Source organism: Vulpes lagopus, chromosome 16 (assembly GCF_018345385.1).
Source record: "Vulpes lagopus strain Blue_001 chromosome 16, ASM1834538v1, whole genome shotgun sequence".
NCBI lineage: Eukaryota > Metazoa > Chordata > Mammalia > Carnivora > Canidae > Vulpes > Vulpes lagopus.
In genome coordinates, this window is record NC_054839.1 from 59,162,850 (window position 1) to 59,189,416 (window position 26,567).

Genomic DNA, 26,567 nt, shown 5'->3' on the forward strand with positions numbered 1-26,567 from the left:
TTGGTGCAAAAAAGGTAGTTTTATTAAAGCACAGGGACAGGACCTCTTGGCAGAAAGAGCTACACTGGGATTCTGAAGAGTGACTGATTATATACTCTCAAGTTGGGAGAGGGTTAGGGATTGTGTGAATCTCTAAGGAATTAGACATTGTTCAGATTGCACTCATTCTCCTTGGCCTCCCTGCAGTATTTGACACCATTGATCACTTACTATCTCAAAACCATTACCATTGTCTTTCAAGACATGACTCTCTTCCTCTCTCCTCATTCCTCTTACCGGTCCTTTATGTTTTTCTTTTCCCCCTAAACTGTGATTCTCATGGGAGTGAAATTACTAGAGAGCTTTTCAGAATACATACTCATACATGTAACTTGGACAACCAGCTTAGAAGCATAAGCTTAGGAAAAGAAATTACTCATTCTTGTAAAAATTATCCATTTCTTTTCTACCAAATTATATTCCATCCCAAGTCCTTTAAATTTTTATTTAAAATCCACTTCTCATGAAGTTTTCCACACCAACTCGGTGTAATTACTCCTTTTTTGTGCCTTAACATTTATGTGCAAGTAATAAAATACCTTTTTAATAGACTGAGTTGGGACCAATACTTTATCTGTAAAAGCAAATTATCTAGAAAAGTTGAACTTAGTGTGTCTTAATTTTTTTAACTATTTTTTCTAAATTCAGCATACTATCCTGGAAGTCCATTTAGTTAAATGTTTATAGATTAGTTAAAAATTTAGTTAATATTCTACCATTGTTAATTTCTTAGTTTTGACAAAAATACATTGTTATGTAAGATGTTAACAATAGAGAAAGCTGGGCAACAAGTATACAAGCACTCTGTATACTTGTCATCCCAACTTTTCTGTAATTTTAGATTTATTCCAAAATAAAAACCTTTTTAAAAATACTATATTTGATTAGTTATGGTAAATAGATCATCTCACTCAGCCACTCCCTTTTATAAGTGTGACCTGGGACCCTAAATGTTTGAAAGTTCAGTATCACCAATCAAATTAATGACAGGTCTTTTGCCTTCCTACTTATGGTCATCTCTACCACCTATAACTCTTCATGATGTAGTCAGTCCCCACGAAGCCTGATAAAAGTAAGCTTCAAAAAGTGGATGCCAGTTAATGCTATTGACTGACCTGCCTTCAGAGTATTTTTCACTTAACTACTCTCACAGTTTTGTTTTGTTTTTTTTTTACTCTCACAGTTTAACACAGGATCATCTCATAAAATCAAGACATTCTGAAGATGGTACATATATGTACGTTAACACTGTTTAAGAGAAAAAAAAACTTGCACAGTTACAAATTAATAGCAGATGGACTTGGGTTAAAACAAGGAACCATCTTTAAGCCCATTATAGTACTAAGACTTTTTTAAGGTAGTATGACAGTAGGTAGAGTATGTTTCTGTGGTTTGACAGAAGCAGAATATATACACTAATAGCCTTCTAAATTTATTCAGGCTTTGAGAACTTTGAAAATGGGAAAATGTTAGGCTTGTGTAGAAACCGTTTATTCTGCCAAATTCAAAATAGGGGTGGTCTTCATCCTAGTGGTTAGTGGTTTTATGTTAGATTTAGAAACACTACTATAGGGTCACCTGGGTGGCTCAGTCGGTTAAGCGGCTGCCTTTGGCTCAGATCATGATCCCAAGGTCCTGAGATGGAACCCCATGTCGGGCTCCCTGGTTGGTGGGGAGCCTGCTTCTCCCTCTACCTCCGCTGCTCCACTGGCTTGTGCAAGATAGGACAGTCATTAAATATAGATAATTTTAAAGCAAGCCTTTACATTAGAGTCTGGCTGTGATCTGATAACCTTTGTTACCAATCTTTAGTTTAATCTCTAGACTTTTTTTCCCTCTTTATTACACTTTTATTATAAGAGAGTACATATAATAAATTATTCCAGTAATCCAAAATGTACAAAACCTTCTGTTTTTTTCTTACAATTCTCCCTGCATCCCACCACATATATGTACAGAATCCCCAGAGGTAAGGATTAGTACATTTGTATGGTATATTTTCAGGTATTTTTGTGCGTTTTTAAATTTTTTTAAAACACCTGAGATCATAGCATATATACTACCTTGTAGCTTTCCTTTTTTGCCCTGTTACATAGCATCAGTATATTAAGGACATGTTTTAGACGTCAGCACATACATACTACCTCATTGTTTTTTGAACACCTGCATAGTAGCATGTTAAAAGACTGTTCCAGTATTTCCAATTTCCTGCCATTAGTAATGGTGCTGCAATAAATATTCTTAACTATATGTATTTATGTACTTTTTTGTAACTTCGTAGGATATTTTCCTGAAAAAAGTTCCTAGGAATTGAATTATTGAACTACAAAGTAAGCACATAGTAAATTTTTATGAACGTTCCCAAGTAGCTCTACACAGGGATCATACCCATATATATTCTTAAATACATTTAAGAGAGTGCCCCTATCTCCAAACCCTTAATACAATGGATATTACTAGCTTTTAATCTTCCCAATGTGTTAGTTGAAAGTTGATACCTTGTTTTAGTTCACATTTATTTAATAATGAATGCAATTACACAAAAATAAACTCAAAATGTATAAAAGATCTAAATTTGAGACCTGAAAACATAAAACTCCTAGAAGAAAACATGGGCAGCAGTTTCTTTGACATAGGCTGTAGAACGTTTTTCTATATGTCTCCTTAGACAAGGGAAATAAAAGCAAAATTAAACTATTGGGACTACATCAATATGAGATATCATTTTACATCTGTCAGAATGGCTAAAATCAAAAAGACAGGAAATAACAAGCATTGACAAGGGTGTGGAGAAAAGGGAACCTCTGTACACTTTGGTGGGAATGCAAATTGGTGCAGCCACTGTGCCAAACAATATGGAGGTTTCTCAAAAAATCAAAAACAGAACTACCATATGATCCAGTAATTCCATTACTGGGTATTTACTGAAAGAAAACTAAATCACTAATTCAAAAAGATACATGCACTCCTTTGTTATAGCATCATTTATAATAGCTAAGATATGGAAACAGCCCAAGTATCCATCCACAGATGAATGAATAAAGATGTGGTACATATACCATATACACAACAGAATATTACTCAGCCAGAGGAAAAAAGAATGAATGTCACCATTTGCAACAACATGAATAGACCTAGAGGGTATAATGCTAAGTGAAATAAGTCAGAGAAAGAGAGATATCATGATCTCATTCGTATGTAGAATTTAATAAACAAAACCAATGAGCAAAGAAGAAAACCAAAAATCCGACTCTTAAATACAGAGAACAAACTGGTGGTTGCCAGAAGTGAAATTAGTGTGGGGATGGTGCAATAGATAAAGGGGATTAAGAATACACCTATGGGGGCAGCTGGGTGGCTCTTGCCTTGAGCATGGAGCCTGCTTAAGATTCTCTCCCTCTCCTTCTGCCGCTCTCCCTTCCCCTTTTCCCCTCTCCTCCTCTCCTTTTTTTCCTTCCCTCTTCTTCTCTAAAAACAAAATAAAACAAAAAGAATACACTTATCATGGTGAGCACTGAGAAGTATATAGAATTTTTGAATCATGGTGTTGTACACCTGAAAGTAATGTAATACTGTATGTTAATTATACTTCAACCCATTTCTCCAAACCTTTACCTTAACACAATGAAGATAATACTAGCTTTTTAATCTTCCAATCTGTTAGATGAAAAGTGGTACTTTGGGCAACCCAGGTGGCTCAGCAGTTTAGTGCCGCTATTGGCTCAGGGCGTGATCCTGGAGACCCAGGATCAAGTCCCACGTCGGGCTACCTGCATGGAGCCTGCTTCTCCCTCTGCCTGTGTCTCTGCCCCCTGCCCCCTGTGTGCGTCTTTCATGAATAAATAAAAAAAATTCCCAACTTAAAAAAAAAAAAGAAAGAAAAGTGGTACTTTGTTTTAGTTTACATTTATTTAATTATAAATGCATTTACACATCATTTCTTACATTTTCCTTTTATGTTTATATTTCTTTGGTCAGTCCATGTCCTTTGCTCATTATTCTCTTTTTTATCTTCTTCTTCTTATAAGACACTTTCTAAATTGAGGAAATGAACCTTTTTAAATAAAAGTGGACTTTTTTTTTCCCATTCTTTTTACCCCGTATATGGTGTTGACACTAATAGTTGTGAATGGCCTATAATGGCTTTTAGATTTAAAGACCTTTAGTATTGAACTCATCTGCCCTTTCACAACAAATTACATCTCATCTACAAATGGACCGGTTTCTATTTGTGAGCCATCTTATATAGGTAGATAACAGATATATTTTATGTAATCTTGAAACCTCATTGGATTTTCACTGTTCATTACGCACATTACCTTTGTTTCAAAGAGCTTTTAAATACTGTGTTTTTGCAGGCCTCAGATATCCAGTCAAGGACAGTAGTGCTTACCTGGTCACCTCCTTCCAGCTTCATTAATGGCGAAACAGATGAGACTACTGTACCAGAGCTCTATAGTTACGAAATTCTGGTCTCAAGTACTGGAAAAGATGGGAAATATAAAAGTGTTTATGTGTAAGTATTTGTTTTTCCCTCCCCCCCATTCTGTAAGTCAGTGGATTATCATAAAGAGTTTAATGCAAATTTTGTTGTTTTTCCCTCTAAATGCTTTTATTTTGAATCTATATAAATTGAGAGGTGATATTGATTTCAATGTATGTAGTACAAATGCCAGTTGGTACATATCTGTCTACACTACTTTGGAGTAATTGCTTTCATTGGCCACATTCAACTTTAGTATTTTTCAGTAGGCTTCCTGTAGATGTTTCACTCTTCACGTATTCCGGAGACATAACTTGTCGTATATAGAAGCCCAGAACAGAAATAGAGAACTGTTCGATTGTGAACTCATGAAATGTGGTAATGCTCCTCTAAGGAGTTGGATTTAATTCTTTAACGTCAAGCTATTGCCCTATTGTAAAATGAATTTAGTACCAACATTACTCATTTGTATGTTGGTATGTTAATAATCATATTTTTAAGAATCTATCATAGTTCTCTTTCTTGGTTCAAGTGTCATTATACACCAAAAACCCTACAAAGAGTCTGGCTAAAACTGTGACATTTATGACTGACAGTTGTAAAATAATTTTTGTCCTTATTAACATAGAAGTTGCTTATTCTAATGAAAAAGTAAAGTTGATTATTAATAATTTAAACATTGGGAAGATTGTAAAGAAAGTGGTTAGTCATTTGATCATAATTTACATAGAACACTGGACACATCAGCCTTCTTGGAATCTTTTTAAAAAAAAAGCTAATATAAGGAAGAAAGGAAAGTGAAACTACTGCAGTATCTGTTATCTAGTTACATAAGGTTAAAAATATATAGAAAAATATCCTGTCTCCTCTCTATTGAGATTTCCTTGTGTTTATTCTATTCATATTTCTTAAAAGAGACAAAGCTACCTGGGGAGATAAATAGGAGATAAAGGACCATCAACATTAAGTTTCTTTTTGTGTTAATGACTAGTAAGATATGGCTGCTTGCTAAGTAGAAGCATTTATCTCCATTTGCAGCCCTATCAGAGAGCACAAGAGGAACATTAGTCATCTTCTTTACACCAATTAAGGTCTTTCTCTGAGGATGCTACATGCATTAAAATGTACTTTCCTCAGTGGGATGTATTTTCCTTATCATATTTCCTGGTTTTGATTTGAGAAATGGGGTGGGAGGAAGGGAGGTCCATAAAGTGAGAGGAGAGAAACTTGGCTGAAGAAAATTTGGCAGAGAATAGTGGTTTTTTTAAAAAAGAAATAGAAAGTAGGCTGGGTTTTTTGGCCACATATATTAGTAATAGTTGTGTCAAATGACTATTTTAAGAAAATGTATTCTGTTATATTTGAAAATGTGAAAATGTAACAGTGGCCATGAGTGAAATGCTTTACTTCAGATTATTCACTTTTTTTAATGATCTGCTCATTCAACTGTAGTATTTTAAATAAGATTCCATGTTATACTCTAATAAAAGGCAGAAATAACACATTCCTTGTAAAAAAAAAAAAATAGGTGGTTTTGCTTTTGACAGTACATAGCGTTTATTCGTTTTAATTGTGCAAAATGAATTTTTAAAAAATTGAAACTATTTTTTTTTCTTTAATAAGCTAAATGTCTTCCCTGTCTACGCTTAAAAAAAAAAAAAGAAGAAGAAGAAAAAGTCTGGTTTATGCCATTGATTTGCTTAGGATACCTTTTGTTTTTTGTTTTTATCTTATTTATTTAGTGATTCATCACTTATATACAACACCCAGTGCTGATCATAATAAGTGCCCTCTTTAATACCTGTCACCCATTTAGCCCATACCCCCATCTACCCCCATCAACCCTCATTTTGTTTTCTGTCCTTAAGAGTCTCTTATGGTTTGCTTCCCTCTCTTTTTCTTTCCTTCCCATGTGTTCATTTGTTTTGTTTCTTAAATTCTACATATGAGCGAAATCATATGGTATTTGTCTTTCTCTGACTGACTTATTTCACTTAGCATAATATACTCTAGCTCCATCCACATTGTTGCAAGTGGCAAGATTTCATTCTTTTTGATGGCTCTGTGTGTGTGTGTGTGTGTGTGTGTGTGTGTGTACATACAGTACATCTTCTTTATCCATTCATCAGTTAATGGATATTTGGACTGTTTCCATAATTTGGCTATTGTTGATAATGGTGTTGTAAACATCAGAGTGCATGTACCCGCTTCAGATCTGTATTTTTGTACCCTTTGAGTAAATAGCGGTGTGATTGATGGATCATAGAGTAGTTTTATTTTTAGCTTTTTGAGGAACCTCCATACTGTTTTCCAGAGTGGCTGCATCAGTTTGCATTCCCATCAGCAGTGTGAGAGGGTTCCCCTTTCTCTGCATCCTCGCCAACATCTTTTGTTCCTTGTGTTGTTAATTTTAGCCATTCTGACAGGTGTGAGGTGGTACCTCATTGTGGTTTTAATTTTTCTGTTCCCTGATTATGAGTGATGTTGAGCATCTTTTCATGTGTCTCTTAGCCATCTGGATGTCTTTAGAAAAATGCCTACTCACATCTTTACCTATTTTTTAACTGGATTATTTGCTTTGGGAATGTTGAGTTTGATAAGTTCTTTATAGATTTTGGATACTAACCCTTTATCAGATAATGTATTTGCAAATATCTTTTCCCATTCCATAGGCTGCCTTTTCATCTTATTGACTGCTTCCTTCACTGTGCAGAAGCTTTTTATCTTGATGAAGTCCCAGTAATTCATGTTTGCTTTTGTTTCCCTTGCCTTCAGCAACGTTTCTAGTAAGAAATTGCTATGGCTTAGGTCAAAGAGGTTGCTGCCTGTGTTCCTCTCTAGGATTTTGATGGTTTCCTATCTGACATTTAGGTCTTTCATCCATTTTGAATTCAATTTTGTGTATAGTATAAAATGTGGTTTAGTTTCATTCTTACACATGTGGCTAGCGAGTTTTCCCAACACCACTGAGATTTTTCCCATTGAATATTCTTTCCTGCTTGTCCAAGATTAGTTGAGCATATAGTTGTGAGTCTATTTCTGGGTTTTCTCCTCTATTCCATAGATCTGCGTGTCTGTTGATTTTTCTGCCAGTACCATACTGTCTCAATGACTACAGCTTTGTAGTAGAGCTTGAAGTCCAGATTCCTGGTGCCTCCAGCTTTGATTTTCTTTTTCAACATTCCTTTGGCTATTTGTGGTTCCATACAAATTTTAGGGTTGGTTGTTCTAGCTCTGTGAAAGATGCTGGAGTTATTTTGATAGGAATTACATTAAATGTGTAGATTGTTTTAGGGAGTATAGACATTTTAACAATGTTTGTTCCTCAATCTATGAACATGGAATTGTTTTGCCATTTCTTTGTGTCCTCTTCAATTTCTTTCATAAGTGTTCTATATTTGTCAGAGTATAGGTCTTTTACCTCTTTGGTTAGGTTTATTCCTAGGTGTCTTACGGGTTTTGGTGCAGTTGTAAATGGGATGAATTCCTTGATTTCTTTTTCTGCTGCTTCATTATTGGTGAATAGAAATGCAATAGATTTCTCTATTTTGGTTTTATATCCTGTAACTTCATTGGATTCATATTCATTTGTTCAATGGAGTGTTTGGGATTCCTACAGAGTATCACGTTGTATGCAAATAGTGAAAGTTGGACTTCTTCCTTGCCAATTTAGATGCCTTTTATTTCTTTCTGTTGATTGACTTCTAATACTGTGTTAAATAGTACTGGTGAGTATGGACATCCTTGTGTTGTTCCTGACTAGAGGAAAAGCTCTGTTTTTCCCCATTGAGGTTGATATCAGCTATGGGTCTTTTGTATTTGGCCTTTATGATGTTGACGTATGTTCCATGTATACCTACTTTGTTGAGAATTTTTATCAAGAATGGATCTTGCATTTTGTCAGATGCTTTTTCTGCATCTGTTAAGATAATCGTGTGGTTCTTCTCCTTTCTTTTATTAATGTGGTGTGTCACATTAATTGGTCTGTGAATGTTGAACCCCCCCTGCAGCCCTAGGAATAAATCCCACTTGATTGCTGTTGGATTTGATTTGATAGTATCTTGTTGAGAATTTTTATATCCATGTTCATCAGGAATACTGGCCTATAATTCTTTTTAGTGGGGTCTTTGGTTTTGGAATCAGGTAATACAGGCACCATAGAATGAGTTTGGAAGTTTTCCTTCCATTTCTGTTTTATGGTACAGTTTGTGAGAAGAATAGGTATCAGCTCTTCTTTAAATGTCTGATAGAGAGGATCCCTGGGTGGCTTAGTGGTTTAGTGCCTGCCTTTGGCCCAGGGTGTGATCCTGGAGACCCAGGATCGAGTCCTGCATCAGGCTTCCTGCATGGAGCCTGCTTCTCCCTCTGCCTGTGTCTCTGCCTCTCTCTGTGTGTGTCTCTCATGAATGAATGAATGAATGAGTAAATAAATAAATAAATAAATGTCTGATAGGATCTCCTCGTAGCCATCTGGCCCTGGGCTTTTGTTTGTTGGGAGAGTTTTGATTACAGATTCAGTTTCCTTGATGGTTCTGGCTCTGTTCAAATTTTCTATTTCTTTCTCTTTCAGTTTTGGTAGTTTGTATGTTCCTAGGAATTTGTCCCTTTCTTCAGTTGCTCAGTTTGATGGCATAGAATTTTTCATAATCTCTTATAATTGTTTGTATTTCTGTGTTATTGGTTGTGATCTATTTCATTTGTGATTTGTTTTGAGGTCCTTTCTCTCTTCTTTTTGATAAAGCTGGCCTCGTGATTTATCTATTTCACTAATTATTTCAAAGAACCAGCTCTTGTTTCACTAATCTGTTCTACTGGGTTTTTTTGTTTCTATATAATTTACTTCTGCTCTAATTTTCATTATTTTCCTTCTTCTGTCAGCTTTAGGCTTTATTTGTTCTTCCTTTTCTAGCTCTTTTAGGTATAAGGTTAGGTTGTGTATCTGAGACTTTCCTTGCTTTTTTTTTTTTTTTTTTTTTTTAAAGATTTTATTTATTTATTCATGAGAGACACAGAGAGAGAGAGGCAGAGACACAGGCAGAGCTAGAAGCAGGCTCCATGCAGGGAGCCCGATGCGGGAATCAATCCCGGGACTCCAAAATCAGGCCCTGGGCCGAAGGCAGGTACTCAACCGCTGAGGCACCCAGGGATCCCCTTTCCTTGCTTTTTGGGATAGGCCTGTATTTCAAGGACCTCTTAGTTCCACTTAGGACCGCCTTCGCTGCATCCTAAAGGTTTTGGACTGTCTTGTTTTCATTTTCATTTCATTTCATTATATTTTTTTTTCTTTAATTTCCTGGTTAACCCATTCACTCTTTGATAGAATGTTCTTTAACCTCCATGTGTTCATCATGGTCTTACCAAATTTTTTCTTGTGATTGACTTCAAGTTTCATAGCATTGTGGTCTAAAAATACACACAGTATGATCCCAATCTTTTTGCACTGGTTTGAGGCCTAATTTGTGACCTAATATGTGATCTTTTCTGGAGACTGTTCCATGTGTGCTTGAATGTATATTCTGCTGTTGTAGGATGAAATACTCTGAATATCAATCTGTTAAGTCCATCTGGTCCAGTGTGTCATTCAAAACCATTGTTTCCTTGTTAATCTTCTGCTTAGATATTCTGTCCATGGCTATAAGTGGAGTGTTAAAGTACCCTACTGTTGTATTATCAATGGATTTCTTTAAGTGTTACTGATTTATATAATTGGGTGCTCTCAAGTTGAGGGCATAAATAATTACAATGTTAGATCTTCTTCATGGACAGACTCCTTAATTGTGATATAATCCCCTTCTTCATCTCTTATTACAGTCTTTGGTTTAAAATCTAGTTTGTCTGAGGGGAGTTGGGTGGGGCAATGGGGTAACTGGGTGATGGGCACTAAGGGCACTGGATAGGATTACCACTGGGTGTTATTCTATATGTTGGTAAATTGAATTTAAATTTTAAAAAATAAAATAAAATCTAGTTTGTCTGACATAAGTAGGGCTACTTCAACTTTCTTTTGATGTCCATTAGCATGATAGATGGCTCTCTATCCCCTCACTTTCAATCTGCAGATATCTTTAGGTCTAAAGTGAATGTCTTATAGGCAGCACATAAATAGGTCTTTTTTATCCTTTCTGATACCTTTTGTCTTTTGATTGGAGCATTTAGTCTGTTTACATTCAGAGTGATTATTGATAGGAATTTAGTGCCATTGTGTTACCTGTAAAGTTGGTGTTTACAGTGATATATTCTCTGTTCCTTCCTAGTCTTTGTTGCTTTTGGTCTTTTTTTTTTTTTCCTCATTCAAAGAGTTCCCTTTAATATCTCTTGTAAGGCTGGTTTAGTGGACACAAACTCCTTTAGTTTGTTTGGGAAACTGTTTATCTCTCCTTCTATTGTGAATGAGAGCCTTGCTGGATAAAGTATTCTTGGCTACATATTTTTCCCATTCAGCATGTTGAATATATCTTGCCATTCTGTTCTGGCTTGCCAAGTTGCTGTGGACAGGTCTGCTGCAAACCTGATCTGTCTTCCCTTGTAGGTAAAGGACTTTTTCTGGTTTCAGGATTCTTTCCTTTTCTGTGATTTTTTGTGAATTTAACTGCGGTAAATCTTAGTGATGACTGGGTTTTGTTGAATTTAATGGGAGTTCTCTGCGCTTCTTGGATTTCAATGTCTGTTTCCTTCCCTAGATTAAGGAAGTTTTCACCTATAATTTGCTCATATAAAACCTTCTGCTCCTTTTGCCTCTCACTACTTCTTCTGGGACTCCTGTGATCAACTGTTAGTATGCTTTAAGGAGTCACTGAGTACCTTAACTCTAAGTTCGTGATCTTCTATGTTTCTTTTCCTCTTCTTTTCAGCATCATTATTTTCCATAAATTTATCTTCTGTATCTATAGCCTCTGCTTCATCCATCCTCAGTATCATTGCATCCAGTTTGTTTTGTATCTTGGTTATTGCATTTTTAATCTTAGCTTGACTGGCTTTTAGTTCTTTTATCTCCACAGATAGGGATTCTCTAGTATCTTCTATGCTTTTCTCAAGCCCCGCTAGTATCCTTACAATTGTTACTTTAAATTCTTGTTCCAGCATCTTACTTATATCCATATTGATTAAGTCCCTGTCCATTACTTCTTCCTGTTCTTTCTTTTGGGGTGAATTCCTCCATCTTGCCATTTTGTCTAGGTCACCATTTTTTTGTGTGACTGTTAGAAAAGCCTGTTATATTCCTGCTCCTGACAGCAATGGCTATATTAAGAAAAGGTCCTGGACTGTCTTGGGCCTGGTAATTCAGGAGGTGTTTCAGAGTATGTGCTCTGCTGTTTTGTTTTAGCTGCTTCTCTCAGGTCAGTCCTCTGCAGGGTTTCTCCTTGCCTGCAATGGGGGATGTTTAGACCTTGTCCACTATATAGCAGGTTTGAACTATGTGTGTTTTGGTCTGCTTGTTAAAAGAAGCTGGATCCCACCGCCCACCACCACCCCAAAAGAAATGAGATTCTATTTCCCTAGAGCTAAAGCTTTACAATTCTTATGATCAGTAGGCTTGGTGTGTGTGAGGTTGTATGCTGGTGTTCTGAGGGATGGGCCTGCTACCCAGATTCTCAGGCCGACTTGCCCTTGTGGAGATGCACTTGCGGGGGCGCGAGGGGGGGGTGCCTGGTGTAAGCAGCTCTGACCTCCACTGGGGGGGTGCTGTGTTGTTCACTGACGTTGGTCAGTGCTGATACATGGGGGAAATGGTGTCACCCCACTCTCCTCCCTGGACTGAGGAGTTCGCAGCCACCACTCTTAAGGAAACCCTCACAGAAGAGCAAACAGCCGCTCCTCTTGTGCCCCCAGCTTCTGTCAGACTCCTGCCTCACCCTGTCTCTGCCAACTGGTGCAGTGTTTTATCTCAGGCATGGAGCTAGCTTTCAAAACTCCCAGTTTTATGGACTCACACTAATCTGGGGGAGGGTCTTGTTGCACTATGGCTGCTGTAGATTTGTCCCAGAAAAGCAGTCACACAGTTGCACAGTAGTTCAGAGTTAATGGTAAAGTGCAGCAAAAACTGGCAACATGGTTTGCTGCCCTCAGCCAATCAGTACCTGTTCCCATGCTAGTGAACAGAGCTACACATCAGTGCCACCAGTCCTTTTGTCCCCTAAGAGACCATGCCACCATTCCCAAATGCACTGCAAGAAGGGGAACTGTTTCTCCCCATATGACCCAGGGGATCCTCAGACCACAGTGTGCTGCCTGCTTCTGGGTCTCTGCCCTCCTTCCCTACCAGAGCACTGCTGAGCCTGCCGGGCACAACCCCAGCAGTGGTACAGACTTGGAAAACAAGACTCTGAGCTCCACTGGTTATGCCTCTTTGCCGTGGTCAGCCTCTTTCCCTTTCTCAGTTGTTGGTTTTGGGGAAGATTTTTTCTTGTCTGGTCCCCTGCTCTTCTCTCCCCCCAAATCCACCCTCTCCACAGCTCCTGCCTACCACGAGGTGGCCATTTTTTCTACCTATAGATGTGCAGCTTTGTTCTCTCAGTTCTCAGATCAATTTCTTGGGTGTTTAGAATGATTTGATATTTATCTAGCTATATTGGAGGGACGAGGCAAGCTGAGAGCCCCCCTGCTCCTCCACTATCTTAACAGCTCTCTCCATCCCAGTGTGTGGACACCTTTTTGTTTTAAAGTGGTATGTAGACACATGACTTAAGTTTGCCACGTATCCTTATTACACAAATTCCATATTGGTGGAATCTGAATATGGTTATAATTGATAAGGTAGCAGTATAATTTCATAAACTGCCACAAACTGAAGTGTACATAATATAAGTCCTCTAGAAATGCTTGTGTATCAGACAGTGAAATGTTTCTTTTTTTCCCCCAGAGGAGAAGAAACAAGTGTCACTTTAAATGATCTCAAACCAGCTACAGATTACCATGCAAAGTAAGGAATTCCTACATGTTGGTTTAATATGATAGAGCATAGGTATTTTTTAATAATTTAATTAAAAGCCTAGAATATACTTTATTAATTTTGGATTAAAAACATGGAATTTATGGACTTTGGTTTTCTTTTGGTACATTTGTCAACACAATCCCCAAAAAAAAACTCAAAAACATTTCACTGAAGTGTTATGTTGAAAGGTTAATCATCCTGTTTGTAGGACCTTGGGATTGGAATGAATATACAGATAGTAAGTGTAATATATCTGCATATCTAATTTAGCACATGGAAAACTTTTGAAATTTTTACAAAACAGAAGCATAAATAGTAGTTGGTTTGTACTAATATATTTTTACTACATCATGTTCCAGAAAGAGTTTGAGATACTAAAACTTTTAAAATTTCACACCATTTAGGGGCCCCTGGCTCGCTCAGTCAGTGCATACAACTCTTGATCTTGAGGTTGTGAGTTGAAGCCCCACATTGGGTGTAGAGATTACTTAAAATAAAACCTTTAAAAAAATTCATATTTAACTGAGGCAACTTAGATACTTTTTTTTTTCTGTGTAGTTCTATTATAATTTACCAACATTTTACAAACTAAAGTCTCCCCAGCTGGGTTTCATTAATCTGTTACTTGGCGAATCACCTCCATTTTTAAAAAGAGCATTTGTGGTTGGGATTATTCCTATTAAACTATTAAATTAAGTCTTCATGAGGATCCCTGGGTGGCTCAGTTGTTTAGCACCTGCCTTCGGCCCAGGGCGTGATCCTAGGGTCCCAGGATCGAGTCCCACATTGGACTCTCTGCATGGAGCCTGCTTCTCCCTCTGCCTCTGTCTCTGCCCCTCTCTCTGTCTCTCTCCTTGTCTCTCTCTCTCTCATTAATAAATAAAATCTTAAAAAAAAAAACTATTAAATTAAGTCTTCGTTTATACTTTCTGTGGATGAACCCAAAGTATTATACAACTTAGCATTTTTCAAATGGTGGACTGCAACCCTTATCAAACCAAGGAATTTTGTGGGTTACATTTAGCATTTTTTAGTTAAATAAACAAATGGCATAGAAAGTATATTACCCTTATAGATATTGTTTCCAGATACTTTTCTTTCTTGTGTGTGTGTATGAGCAAGTAGATACGACACAGATAGTTGTCACAACTTAAAATGTGGTACAGTCAAAATAAAAAGGATGAAAGCCACTAGTCTATCCTATATTTCTTTTTTTAAGAACCATCCTTCTAATGTGCATAATTTTCTTTTTTTTTTTCTTTTAAAGACTTTATTTTTAAGTAATCTCTATACCCACTGTGGGGCTTGAACTCACAACCTAAAGATCAAGAGTCACATACTCTACCAACTGAGCTAGCCAGGTGCCCCACCCTTGTTTTCTTGATAGAACATTAGAGGGCACGTTACTAATTTCAAGTACTGAAAGGTTGTTGGCATTGAAGGCAGAATACAATGATTCTGCTAATTAAAACTGTGTATTATCACCAGAGTCCAGGCTGAGTACAATTCTGTGAAGGGAACTCCTTCAGAAGCTGAAAGCTTTACCACCTTAAGCTGTGAACCTGACATACCTAATCCACCCAGGATAGCCAATCGCACCAAAAATTCACTCACTTTGCAATGGAAGGTAAGAATATTCTTCAGAGTATTTTCTAACTGGACATTTACTCCCTCCTCTCCCCCGCTAATATTAAATTTCAGTCATTTGTACTTGGAGACAAAAAAGAACTTTAAGCTAACTTGTTCTTCTTTACATATATTAAATGGGCACTTGTTATATCTTGAATTAATATTCGTAGTCGTTTTCTTACTTTATGTAAATATAGCAGAAAAGACTGATATATAATTAGCAGTCCTTATTATACTGGATGTGGGATGACATTGAGAGTCTCAGCAATGCTTCTCAAGTTCATTACAATGCCTATATCCTGAATTTTATCATAAAACAAGAGTTCATAATAACTAGACTCATAGTCTTAAAAATACAATATGACATCTTAAAGGAATATTCCATTAAATACTCTGTTTTAATAGAATATATGCTAATATATAAATCTGTGTGTCTAGTTACACAAGAATATATAATAAAGTGGACTGACACCACAGATAGAATTGGTAATTCAAATAGTACAGACTGCACTGTCATTGAAGACATGATTTACTAAAATGATACATGAGTCTTGGTAAATTTCTGAACAAATTAAGTACGGTCTTTCTCAAATTGCAGAGTAGTTTCCTTTTGGAAAAATCCATTAACTTAAAACTATAGAAGGGGCGCCTGGGTGGCTCAGTCGGTTGTGTCTACATTCGGCTCAGGTCGCGATCTCAGGGTCCTGGGATCCAGCCCTGCATCGGATCAGGCTCCCTACTCTGCCAGGAGTCTGCTTCTCCCTCTGCCCCCCCTCCCTCTTTCTGTCATAAATAAATGAATAAAACATTCTTGAAAAATACCTTATAAAATGAGGGATCCCTGGGTGGCGCAGCGGTTTGGCGCCTGCCTTTGGCCCAGGGCGCGATCCTGGAGACCCGGGATCGAATCCCACATCAGGCTCCCGGTGCATGGAGCCTGCTTCTCCCTCTGCCTGTGTCTCTGCCTCTCTCTCTCTCTGTATGACTATCATAAATAAATAATAAAAAAAAAAAAAGAAAAATACCTTATAAAATGAAATTAGGTTCTAGGCTCTGATAATGATAAACAGATATTTCACCTACATGGATGTCCAGGAGGACATTCAAAAATCCTAGAGAAAGAGAACAGTGTCTCTCACTATATAGAATTATTAGCATCCTTCATACTCACCTGTAAAAGTTAACCTTTATTCCCTTGCCATATTTGTGATGGTCAGAAATATCCCCAACAAAATCTCTAAACATCCACTACAAGGGAATACCACCCCTGTTAGCAATTGTTGATATGCAGTAAGAAAATAACTACTAGTCTGGATTTAATTATCTACTCTCACCCAAGAGCAAAACTCAGAGCTAGCTTTCTCTATGAAAGCGTTTGATAATATGAAACTTACTACTTATTTGGGGCTTATTAGTCCCTAGTTCTTCTAAGGATGTTAGATGCTTTATGCAGTTAAAAAGTACTATTAGCACACGTAAATCAGACAAGTATGTACATACATACATTTTTGTATGTGATAAGTATGACTAATTTTATTTCATGTCACTTAAGAGCAATTTGGTGGGGCCAATAGAGTCACAGCCTAGTACCCTTAATGTAGGTTGAGATCTCAGTAGAGCAGTGCTCTTTATTCTGAAGATAAATTAAAACTGAGTTTTGAAATTTGACTTTAGCAATATTGCAACAAGTCTGTGTAAGATATAAATAGTGCTGCCTCTTAGTTGCCTACACAGGTCACCCATGCTCTTCCTACAAATGATCCTATATACACATGGTATTAGCATGATTGAGGAAAGAGATAATCATTTTTACTGTTACTGGGAATAGTATATACTTCAGAGTAGTTGGGAGGATTATCAGATAATACCTGTATAGCCCATAGCACAATGCCTGGAATGTAATAAGCATAATAGCTGCTGTTGCTATTTGATGTTAAAATTGAAGAAAACTGGCTTAGTGTACTTGAGTGACTTAAATATCAATTATGATAATAGTACTACAAAGTTGATATGAGGATTAAATGAGGTAGGTAAAACACTTTATACATAATAGTTTCCCCTCTAACTTGGAGAAATGGTCACAAATTATTGGTGTCACCATAACCATGTTTCTTCCAGGGACTTGAGGAGAATCCATTTCCTTGATTTGAAAAGCCTCACAAAATAAAGTAGAAAAATTAGGCAAAATAAATGTACAATCTTAGCAACTAGATTAGAGCAATCTGGAGGCATTAATTATGGGGAAATATATTTTATACCACACACTTCTTCCTGAGATTTGCAGTCTTCTCTACCTTGGGAGGCTCTTCCTTTTGCTGTATAAGACTTGAATTTCCCAAGGTTTCTTTTTCTGTCCTATCCATACTGTAGTCACTTTTAACTGCCACTCCTGTAACTTACATAGCAAATTTTGGTCGTGCCTACCAGTGAAAAATTACAATTTTTAAAAATTTTAAAGCACAAGATGTGTTAATGTTCAACAAACAATTTGGGCCTCCATGTTATAAAGGATTGTTTATTAAAGACTTGACCATCCTTGATTGCTCTTAACATGGTTGCCAATATTCTATAAAAACTAGATAGAATCCAGAGAATTACAGGAATTTTTGAGAGCATGATATCAGAAGTTAAGATTATTTAATTTTGATAAAAGGAGTTTTAGAGTCCATTGTCTTCAAATGGATGAAGTTACTATAAAGAGAGTAGTGATCCATTTTACTGCATCTAAAGTAAGGGACTTATGGCACCTGGGTGCTCAGTGGTTGAGCTTCCACCTTCAGATCAAGACATGATCCCAGGGTCCTGAGATCGAGTCCCACATTGAGCTCCCCACAGGGAGCCTGCTTCTCCTTTTGCCTGTGTCTGTGTCTCTCATGAATAAATAAATAATTTTTAAATTAAAATTAAAAAAGCAAGTGAATGACTTAAAGAGGAAACAAATTGAAATGGTAGAAAATTCAAGTAGAAATAAACTTGAAATTCCTGAGTTCTAGAGTGATTAAATACTAGAATAAAATGCTAAGGGAGGGCAGCCTGGGTGGCTCAGCGGTTTAGCTCCGCCTTCAGCCCAGGGCCTGAGCCTGGAGACCTGAGATCAAGTCCTACATCCGTCTCCCTGCGTGGAGCCTGCTTCTCCCCCTGCCTGTGTCTCTGCCTCTCTCTCTCTCTCTCTTTCTCTCTTTCTCTCATGAATAAATAAATAAAATCTTTTAAAAAAAATTTTTTTTAAATGCTAAGGGAGACTGAAACTTTCACCACTGCAGATTTAACAAATCAGTGAATGAGCAATCTCAGGTAATGGGCACATTGTGTCTAGAAGCAAAGATCTGGACAATGTGACCTCTTGGAGTTCTTCTAAGCACCCTGGTTCCTTCATTCTCTGGTTTATCATACAGTATTACTTTTAGATTGTAAGGTGAGTTTCAGTGAAAATGACAGGATCAATCCTAGGAACTTAAAGCAACTAAAACCATCTGACAAAAGGCAAAGTGGTTTTTTAATGGATTTTATAAAAGTTAAGATTGTTCTTGCTACAAGAGATTGTTCAGTGTTCAGAAAACCTTGAATTAGCTTCTTGCTTTGTTTTCTCTCCTTGCATTTAAAAGGATTGTGGCATTATACAGTACATACATATCTGTATTCTCTGTGCAGTTTTTCCAGAGTTAATTCACAGAGAGTATCTGTAATACAATAGATTGCTCAGATTAGATCATCACAGTATCTTTTACAAAAGTACTAATTTGCACTTTTTTTTTTTTTTTTGTATTTCTTTTAGGCACCTAGTGACAATGGTTCTAAAATCCAAAGCTTTATTTTAGAATGGGATGAGGTAAGTAAATTGAATATTTTAAATTAGGGGAAAATTATATGTATATTGTCAAGCAGAAATAATTTGTTTTAATAGTATTTTCCTCTTTAAAAACATCGTGAATGATTTGGTGGAAAATATTACTGGCTGGACCTCCCTCTGTTTTGTTTTTTTTTTTTTTTTGTTTTTGACTTGAACCCCTCAAAGCTCTCATTTGGGTAATAACCTTGATAAAGGAATTTTTTTCACATCAGCCTTAAAGGCAAGTGTATTTGTTTACTATGGCTACTCGTTTTTTAACAAATTGTCACAAACCTGATTGTTTAAAACAACACACACTTATTCTATAATTCTGGAAGCCAGAAATCAATTATGTCTCTCTGAGCCAAAATCAAAGTGTCACCATAGTCGTGCTTCCTCCAGAGACTCTAGAGGAGAATCCATTCTCCTGACTTTTCCAGCTTCTGGAGGTTCTCCTCATTACTGGGTCATTACCATGAACTCATGGCTGCATCAGATAGCCTTTTCTATCTCTGCTGCCATTATCACATGGCCTTTTTCCTCTTCTGTCTTCACATCCTTTTCCCTCTAAGAAGGATATGTGTAATTCCATTTAAGGTCCACCTAGATAATAATCCAGGATAATCTCTCCCTCTCAAGAGCTAAAAAAAAGCAAGTGATGTTTTAATAACATCTGTACAGTCTCTGAATAGAGTAACATTCACAGGTTCCAGGGTTTAGGATTTGGATATCTTTGAGGGCCTTTCTTCAGTGTACCACAGCAAGCATACTGAGTTTTATTATTTTAGTATTCTATTTTTCCATCATTTATGTTTCTTGCCCTGTTGTTTATATCCAGCTAAGAGGAGTAGCCAGAAGGAGTAAGAAGAAATTCCATTGATAATTTGGGAATTCAGCAGTATGTAGGCATACCCTGGAGATATTGTAGGTTCGGTTCCAGCCGACCACAATAAAGCAAAGTACTTCAGTAAAGCAAGTCAAATGAATATTTTGGTTTCCCACTGTATATAAAAGTTATATATCACACTATATTTGTAGTCTATTAAAGGTTCAATGGCAGTATGTCTTAAAAAAAAAAATGTACATACCTTAAAAATACTTTGTTGCTGGGACGCCTGGGTGGCTCAGTGGTTGAGTGTCTGCCTTCGGTTCAGGGCGTGATCCTGGGATTCTGGGATCAAGTCCTGCATCGAGCTCCCCACAGGGAACCTGCTTCTCCCTCTGCCTGTGTGTCTCTGCCTTTCTCTGTGTCTCTCATGAATAAATAAATAGAATCTTAAAAAAAATAAAAATACTTTATTGCTAAAAAAATGCCAACCATCATCTGAGCTTTCAGTGAATCATAATCTTTTTGCTGGTGGAGTCTTGCCTTGATGTTGATGGCTGCAGGCTGGTCAGGGTAGTGCTTCATGAAGGTTGGGATGACTTGAAATTTCCTTAGAAAAATAAGACAGTGATGAAGTTTGCTGCATCAGTTGGTTCTTCCTTTCATGAACCATTTCTCTGTAACATGCAATGCTGTTTAATAATATTTACCAACACTAAAACTTCTTTCCCAACTGGAGTCAATCCCCTCAGACCCCGCTGCTGCCTTATCAACTAAGTTTATGTAGAATTCTAAATCCTTTGTTATCATTTCAAAAGTCTTCACAGCATCTTCACCAGGAGTAGATTCCATCTCAAGAAACCACTTTCTTTGCTCCTCCATAAGAAGCAGCTCTTACCTGCTGAAGTTTTATCATGAGGTTGTAGCAATTCAGTCTCACATCTTCAGGCTCCACTTCTAATTCACTTTTCTTTTCTATTTCCACCACATCTGCTGTTACTTCCTTTACTGAAGTCTTGGGACCCTCAAAGTCATCCATGAGGGTTGGAATCAACTTCTGCTAAACTCCTAAGTGTCAATATTTGGCCTCTTCCTTGAATCACATAACAAATAAAATAATAATGAAAAGGTTTGAAAGACTACAAGAACTGTCAAAATGTGACAGTCACAAAGTCAGCAAATGCTATTGGAAAAATGGTACCAGTAGACCTGATTGATGCAGGGTTTGGCCACAGACCAAACTTTGTAAAAAAAACAAAAAACAAAAAACAACCACTATCTGCAGGGACACCTGGGTGGCTCAGTGGTTGAGCATCTTCCTTTGGTTCAGGCTGTGATCCCGGGGTTCTGGGATTGAGTCCTGCCTCAGGCTCCCCACGGAGAGCCTGCTTCTCCCTCTGCCTGTGTCTCTGCCTCTTTCTGTGTTGCTCGTCAATAAATAAATAAATTCTTAAAAAAAAATAAAATACTATGTAAAGCACAATAAAGTGAAGTGCAATAAAACAAGGTATGCCTATATTAAAGAAAAATGAGGGACAAAACAAGTAGTTTTTATTCCAGAAGTTTTAAGAGAATTTAGAATATCCATTATCATAGTAATTTGATAATTTAGAAGAAAAAACATAGTAATTTAGAAGAAAAAACATACATTGATAAATTATAAAAAGATGCTTGATGAAATTCAGCACTCCTCTCAGTTAAAACTTTATTTTTATATTAAGTGAAGTACCATCACTAAACATAAAAGCAATTCTAGTCAAAGCAGAAGCAAGTCAAAGTTGTCAGTTATTCCCACCTTTATTTAACATTAATGCAGTATGATTTGGAACTAAAACAAGAGGTACAGCCGTACAGTGGCTGAGCTAGGGGGCAAAATTACCATTATTTAGAGATGATACAATTTTCTATTTAGACAGCTCAATAGAATCAACTATAAACAGTAAAACAGGAAGGTGTAGTTAAGCAGCCAGATACAGACTGAAGGTTTTCTCTGAAGCAGAAGTCACCCTAAAACCACCATTTACCTCTACCAACACAATGAAGAAAAATGGATGGAGAATAAAAAACTTGTCCACTTTATGTAGCATCCTAAATTTCTGAAACTCTTTGATTGTCTTGACCTGCAGACTTTTCTCTCTCCCATTTTTTTGCCTATAATAGGTTTTCTCTCTGTTTATACTCTTTAACTGTTAAACCTATGCAGTTGTGGTTCCAAAATCTTTATTTTATAGAAGCTTAGCATCTGTTAAGATAGAGGTTTGGGGATTAATTAGGGTCCTTTCCTTAAAACTGTTTGCGTAGAACTTTTCATAGATTGAGGAACACTGCCAGTTGTATGTATCAAAGATCACCCTGTTTCTACCACTGCCAGTCCCCCTAAGAGATTGTGGGGTCCACACCTGGAAGGAGTGTATTTTACTAAAGCCAGAGGTCTAGCCTCAGCTAAAACAGGATACTTAATTCAAGAAGGTTTACAGAGATACCTGCTTTCTAGTTTATAAATTATTCATTTAATGAACAGTAAGTATCATTTAAAAAATGTGTTATTGCTGCTTTCTCTTGAGATCCATGATGTTCATGTAACAAAGATGACTTTTAACGTACACTAGCCAATAATGTTGTTATTCATCAAGCAGGAATTGATGTGGATTTAACTTTTTACAATAATTTACGTGATATAGAGCAGCCCGGGTGGCTCAGCGGTTTAGCGCCGCCTTTAGCCCAGGGCATGATCCTGGAGACCCCAGATCAAGTCCCACGTCAGACTCCCAGCATGGAGCCTGTTTCTCCCTCTGCCCCTGTCTCTGCCTCTCTCTCTCTCTGTCTCTCATGAATAAATAAATAAAATCTTTAAAAATAAATAAATAACATATTTTTTTTAATTTACATGATATATAATAATCAGCCTTTTTTTTTTTTTTTAGGGAAAAGGAAATGGAGAATTTTGTCAATGTTATATGGGCTTACAGAAGCAATTTAAAATTACTAAACTATCACCAGCAATGGGTTGTAAATTTAGACTATCAGCCAAAAATGAGTATGGCACAAGGTAAGATATGTTTTAATGTAAATATATTACTTAGTCAATTTCATTTATATAAATTACTCAGAGTCCAAATTATCCACTAAAAATTCTGCTTTGGTTTATCACTGTTGCTGTATAGTAAAGATGTGTTACTAGCCTACAAAAAGCTGTAAGAGAAGGTGTTAAATAAATTGCAGCTTTAAAAGAATACCAGTTCACCTTTAGGTATCTGATCTAGTTACCATAAAATATTATCAAATCCAAGATATATTATTTGGATTATAATTAGTTATCAAAAATTGTCACTTTCAAAAAACGTCATTCATCAAAAATGAGTTCTTTAGCTATAGAAACAACTTTTTTTTCATTCATTCTTAAAAACTACTTATTTCAACAGTGGTTTTAGTGAAGAAGTCTTATATTATACTTCAGGATGTGCCCCTTCTATGCCAGCAAGTCCTGTATTAACTAAGGCTGGTGTTACTTGGCTATCCTTGCAATGGAGTAAGCCTTCAGGAACACCGTCAGATGAAGGAATTTCTTACATTTTAGAGATGGAGGAAGAAACTTCCGTAAGTATGAATATATATTTTAAGTAGAGTGTTTAAAACCTATTTCAAGTAGCATTAATCCTTATAAGTAATTAGTGCCACAATAGTTAGATCCTTCCCCAAATCCTTTGAATCCTTGGTTGGTTGTCATTTAGGAGGAATTGGGACGAGGAAGAAAACAGTCTTTTGTTTCCTTGATGTGTAGGGTGGAGTTTTGTTTCTTTCTGTGTGTTTGTATGTATTCTGTGCCTACGAACAGCATGAACTGCATTTTTAAATATGTTTTAGGGAGAATAAAGAAAGGGGAAGATCACCACAGCCTTTTTAGCCTAAGCAGCTCTAAAAAATAAGAAAATAATATGTCCATCTTTTCCAGCTTTATTCATACCCTGCTTTCCCAAGTGCCACAAAAGGTATGAAGAGCTTCACATGACACTAGTTTCCAGTGGCTTGTCTCCTGTGAGCTAGAATGGAGCTGAACATGAGTTAGGGTGTCTTCTATGAGTTCTACATAGTTTCACAGCTTTTCAGAGCTACTTTAAAGCAATATGAGTCAAAAATAGCATTGGTCCACTCCCAGCTATATCCAGGAGAATTGAAAACACATATTCATACAGAAATGTATACATGAATGTTGATAGCATTATTCATAATAACCAAAAATTGGGAACAACCCAGATGTCTATTAATTGATGAATGAATAAACAAAATGTGATATATCCATACAATGGAATATCATTGAGCTGTATAAAGGAATGGCATACTAACACGTGTCATGACGTGACTGAACCCTTTGAAAACATGCTAAGTAAAAAAATCCAGTCACAAAAGACCACATATTATGTGATTCCATTTATTAAGGATATAGGCAAATCCACAGAAAGTATATTAGTGGATGAGAAAAGAGGGGAAGGGACTGCTAACCAAAAAATAAAGTACAGGCTTCATTGTAGAATTAGGAATTTGGTGATGCTTTCACAACCTTCTGAATACACTATATATGATTGAATTTAATACTTTAAAATGGGAATTTTACAGTCTGTGAATTACACATCAACTTTTAAAATTTTTAAAAATAACATTGGGAAAGTAGTGAGGGATTGTCCCTGGAGCTATAAATAGCAATTCAAAACCTAAGTGACATCCCTATCTGCCAGCACAACCGTTTATTTACTTAAACAAACAGGGCAAATTAAATACGTTCAATAGTTACAGTTCTGTTTAGCTCTTGCAACATCTGTCTAGGAAATTCTGTTAGTTTTAGGGATATGCTTATGGATGGTGAAGTTACCATTGGCTCTGACTTTACCCTCAACAGAAAGATCTTCTCTTGGTTACTCTTTATGGAAAATGAGGTCTCCATCCTCCTACAAGCATTCATTAATATTTCTGGGTCTGTCCATTCAACATAGAAGTATTGAGTTGAGGATCACACTTAACAGCATTAATCACATTGTACACAGAACATAAAGAAGACCTGGATTCTTTTTTTTGTTTTTAGACCTGGATCTTTTTACATAATTGTTATCCCCCATATTTCTGCTGTTAGACATCTAAGAAAGGCTGTTTTCCCTTTCCAGGGATATGGTTTTAAGCCCAAATATGACGGAGAAGATCTTGCTTACACAGTAAAGAATCTCAGACGTAGTACGAAGTATAAATTTAAGGTAAGCTTTGAAAGCCCTTAAGAGATTTGTTTATTCGAACTAGGGGTGGTGGAAGGGGAGGAGGGCGGGTGTTGGAGGGGAATGGGTGACGGGCACTGAGGTGGACACTTGACGGGATGAGCACTGGGTGTTTTTCTGTATGTTGGTAAATTAAACACCAATAAAAGTTAATAAAAAAAAATAAATTAATAAATAAATAAAAAGAGATTTGTTTATTGTTCTTGTTGTTCCTATTGTTTTAAAGCTAAGTATATACCTCACTCCTTGGTCTTAAATCTAAATAGTTGTGGGAGGCACCAGGGTGGCTCATTTGCTTAGGCGTCTACCTTTGGCTTGGATCATGTCTGGGATTGAGCCCCGTGTCTGGCTGTCTGCTCAACAGGGAGCCTGCTTCTCCCTCTCCCTCTGCCTGCCTGTGCGCACGCTCGCTCTCTCTCTCTCTCTCTCTCTCTCTGCCAAATAAAGATAAATCTTTAAAAAATAAAAGTTCTGTCCTTGGGGTGTCCGAGTGGACAGTCAAGTTGACAGTGTTCAGTCAATTGGGGATCCGAATCTTCAATTTGGCTCAGGTTATGGTGTCAGGATTGTGAAATTGAGCCCTGCTCATGGATCTGGAGCCTGCTAGGGATTCTCTCTCCCCCACTACCTTTCCCAACTCATGCTTAAGCACTCTCTTTCACTCTCAAAAAAAAAAATAAATAAAATTTTAAAAAATTAAATTTAAATTAAAATAGTTTTGGCCTTTTCTAATGAGCATTACCCGCTTTACTTTCTTACTATGTAACATTGCTTGTCAAATTGTGTATATATTTAAAATCAAAATTGTGTATATATTTAAAATCAAATAATGTTAATGTTTCATGGAACTTTTTTTTGTATTCTGTAAACAAATATATTCTAAAATGTGAATGTTGTTTAAACACATTCAGAATATGCTTTTTTGTCAGAGATATCTAAAAAAGTAGTGGTATTATTTTCCTAATACATTATATCAAATGGTGCACAATTTCGGTTTGTCCCATTACTGGTAGTCACTTGATGAAGGTTGTATATACCATGTTTCTTCACTCTAAGGTTGTTCTTTCTCCCTTTGTAATAAGTATTTTGTAAATCCTATGTAAACATCTTGTTTTTCATCAAACTTTCACTACTGGTTTTAACACCCGTTGATAATTCTTGCCTGAATCAATTATTACTGATTAATGATTTCTAAGTGTGATTTTTCAATTTTATCATCTCTTCTACATTTATTAGTTGGCATTATACTATAAGGAAAAGCTTTCTTTTCTCATTTATATTAGTATGAACTGATGGATTCCTATTTACTGAGTGGGTTATTTTTGTTACTATGATTATCAGTTGTGAGACTCAAATTATTTCAGATTTAAGAGCTCCTTCAGGGTGGCTTTCAGATCTTTTAGAAATGTGCCCCCCATTATTCTTTGAGCCTTTCCTTTCTGGCACATGATATTCCAGTCTCATCTTGTGCTTTCCCTTCTTCAGCCTTGGAATTGGTCATTTCTCAAAGCACCTGGGTCCTTTTAGTGGACAGTAGTATTTAGAAGCCAAAGTCTGGATAGTAAGTA

General features: G+C 36.6%; 1 protein-coding gene across 4 annotated transcripts in view; it reads left to right on the forward strand.

Annotated features, from left to right (window-relative positions):
* The window catches only part of FNDC3A (fibronectin type III domain containing 3A), a 171,503-nt gene that overhangs the window by 118,107 nt on the left and 26,829 nt on the right, over nt 1-26,567 (forward strand). For all 4 annotated transcript variants that reach the window (XM_041730968.1, XM_041730969.1, XM_041730971.1 and 1 more), the window contains 7 exons: nt 4,398-4,555; nt 13,383-13,442; nt 14,943-15,081; nt 18,859-18,912; nt 22,663-22,787; nt 23,161-23,335; nt 24,895-24,981. In XM_041730968.1, the coding sequence (XP_041586902.1) occupies nt 4,398-4,555; nt 13,383-13,442; nt 14,943-15,081; nt 18,859-18,912; nt 22,663-22,787; nt 23,161-23,335; nt 24,895-24,981 (798 nt within the window). The remainder of the gene's footprint in view (nt 1-4,397; nt 4,556-13,382; nt 13,443-14,942; nt 15,082-18,858; nt 18,913-22,662; nt 22,788-23,160; nt 23,336-24,894; nt 24,982-26,567) is intronic.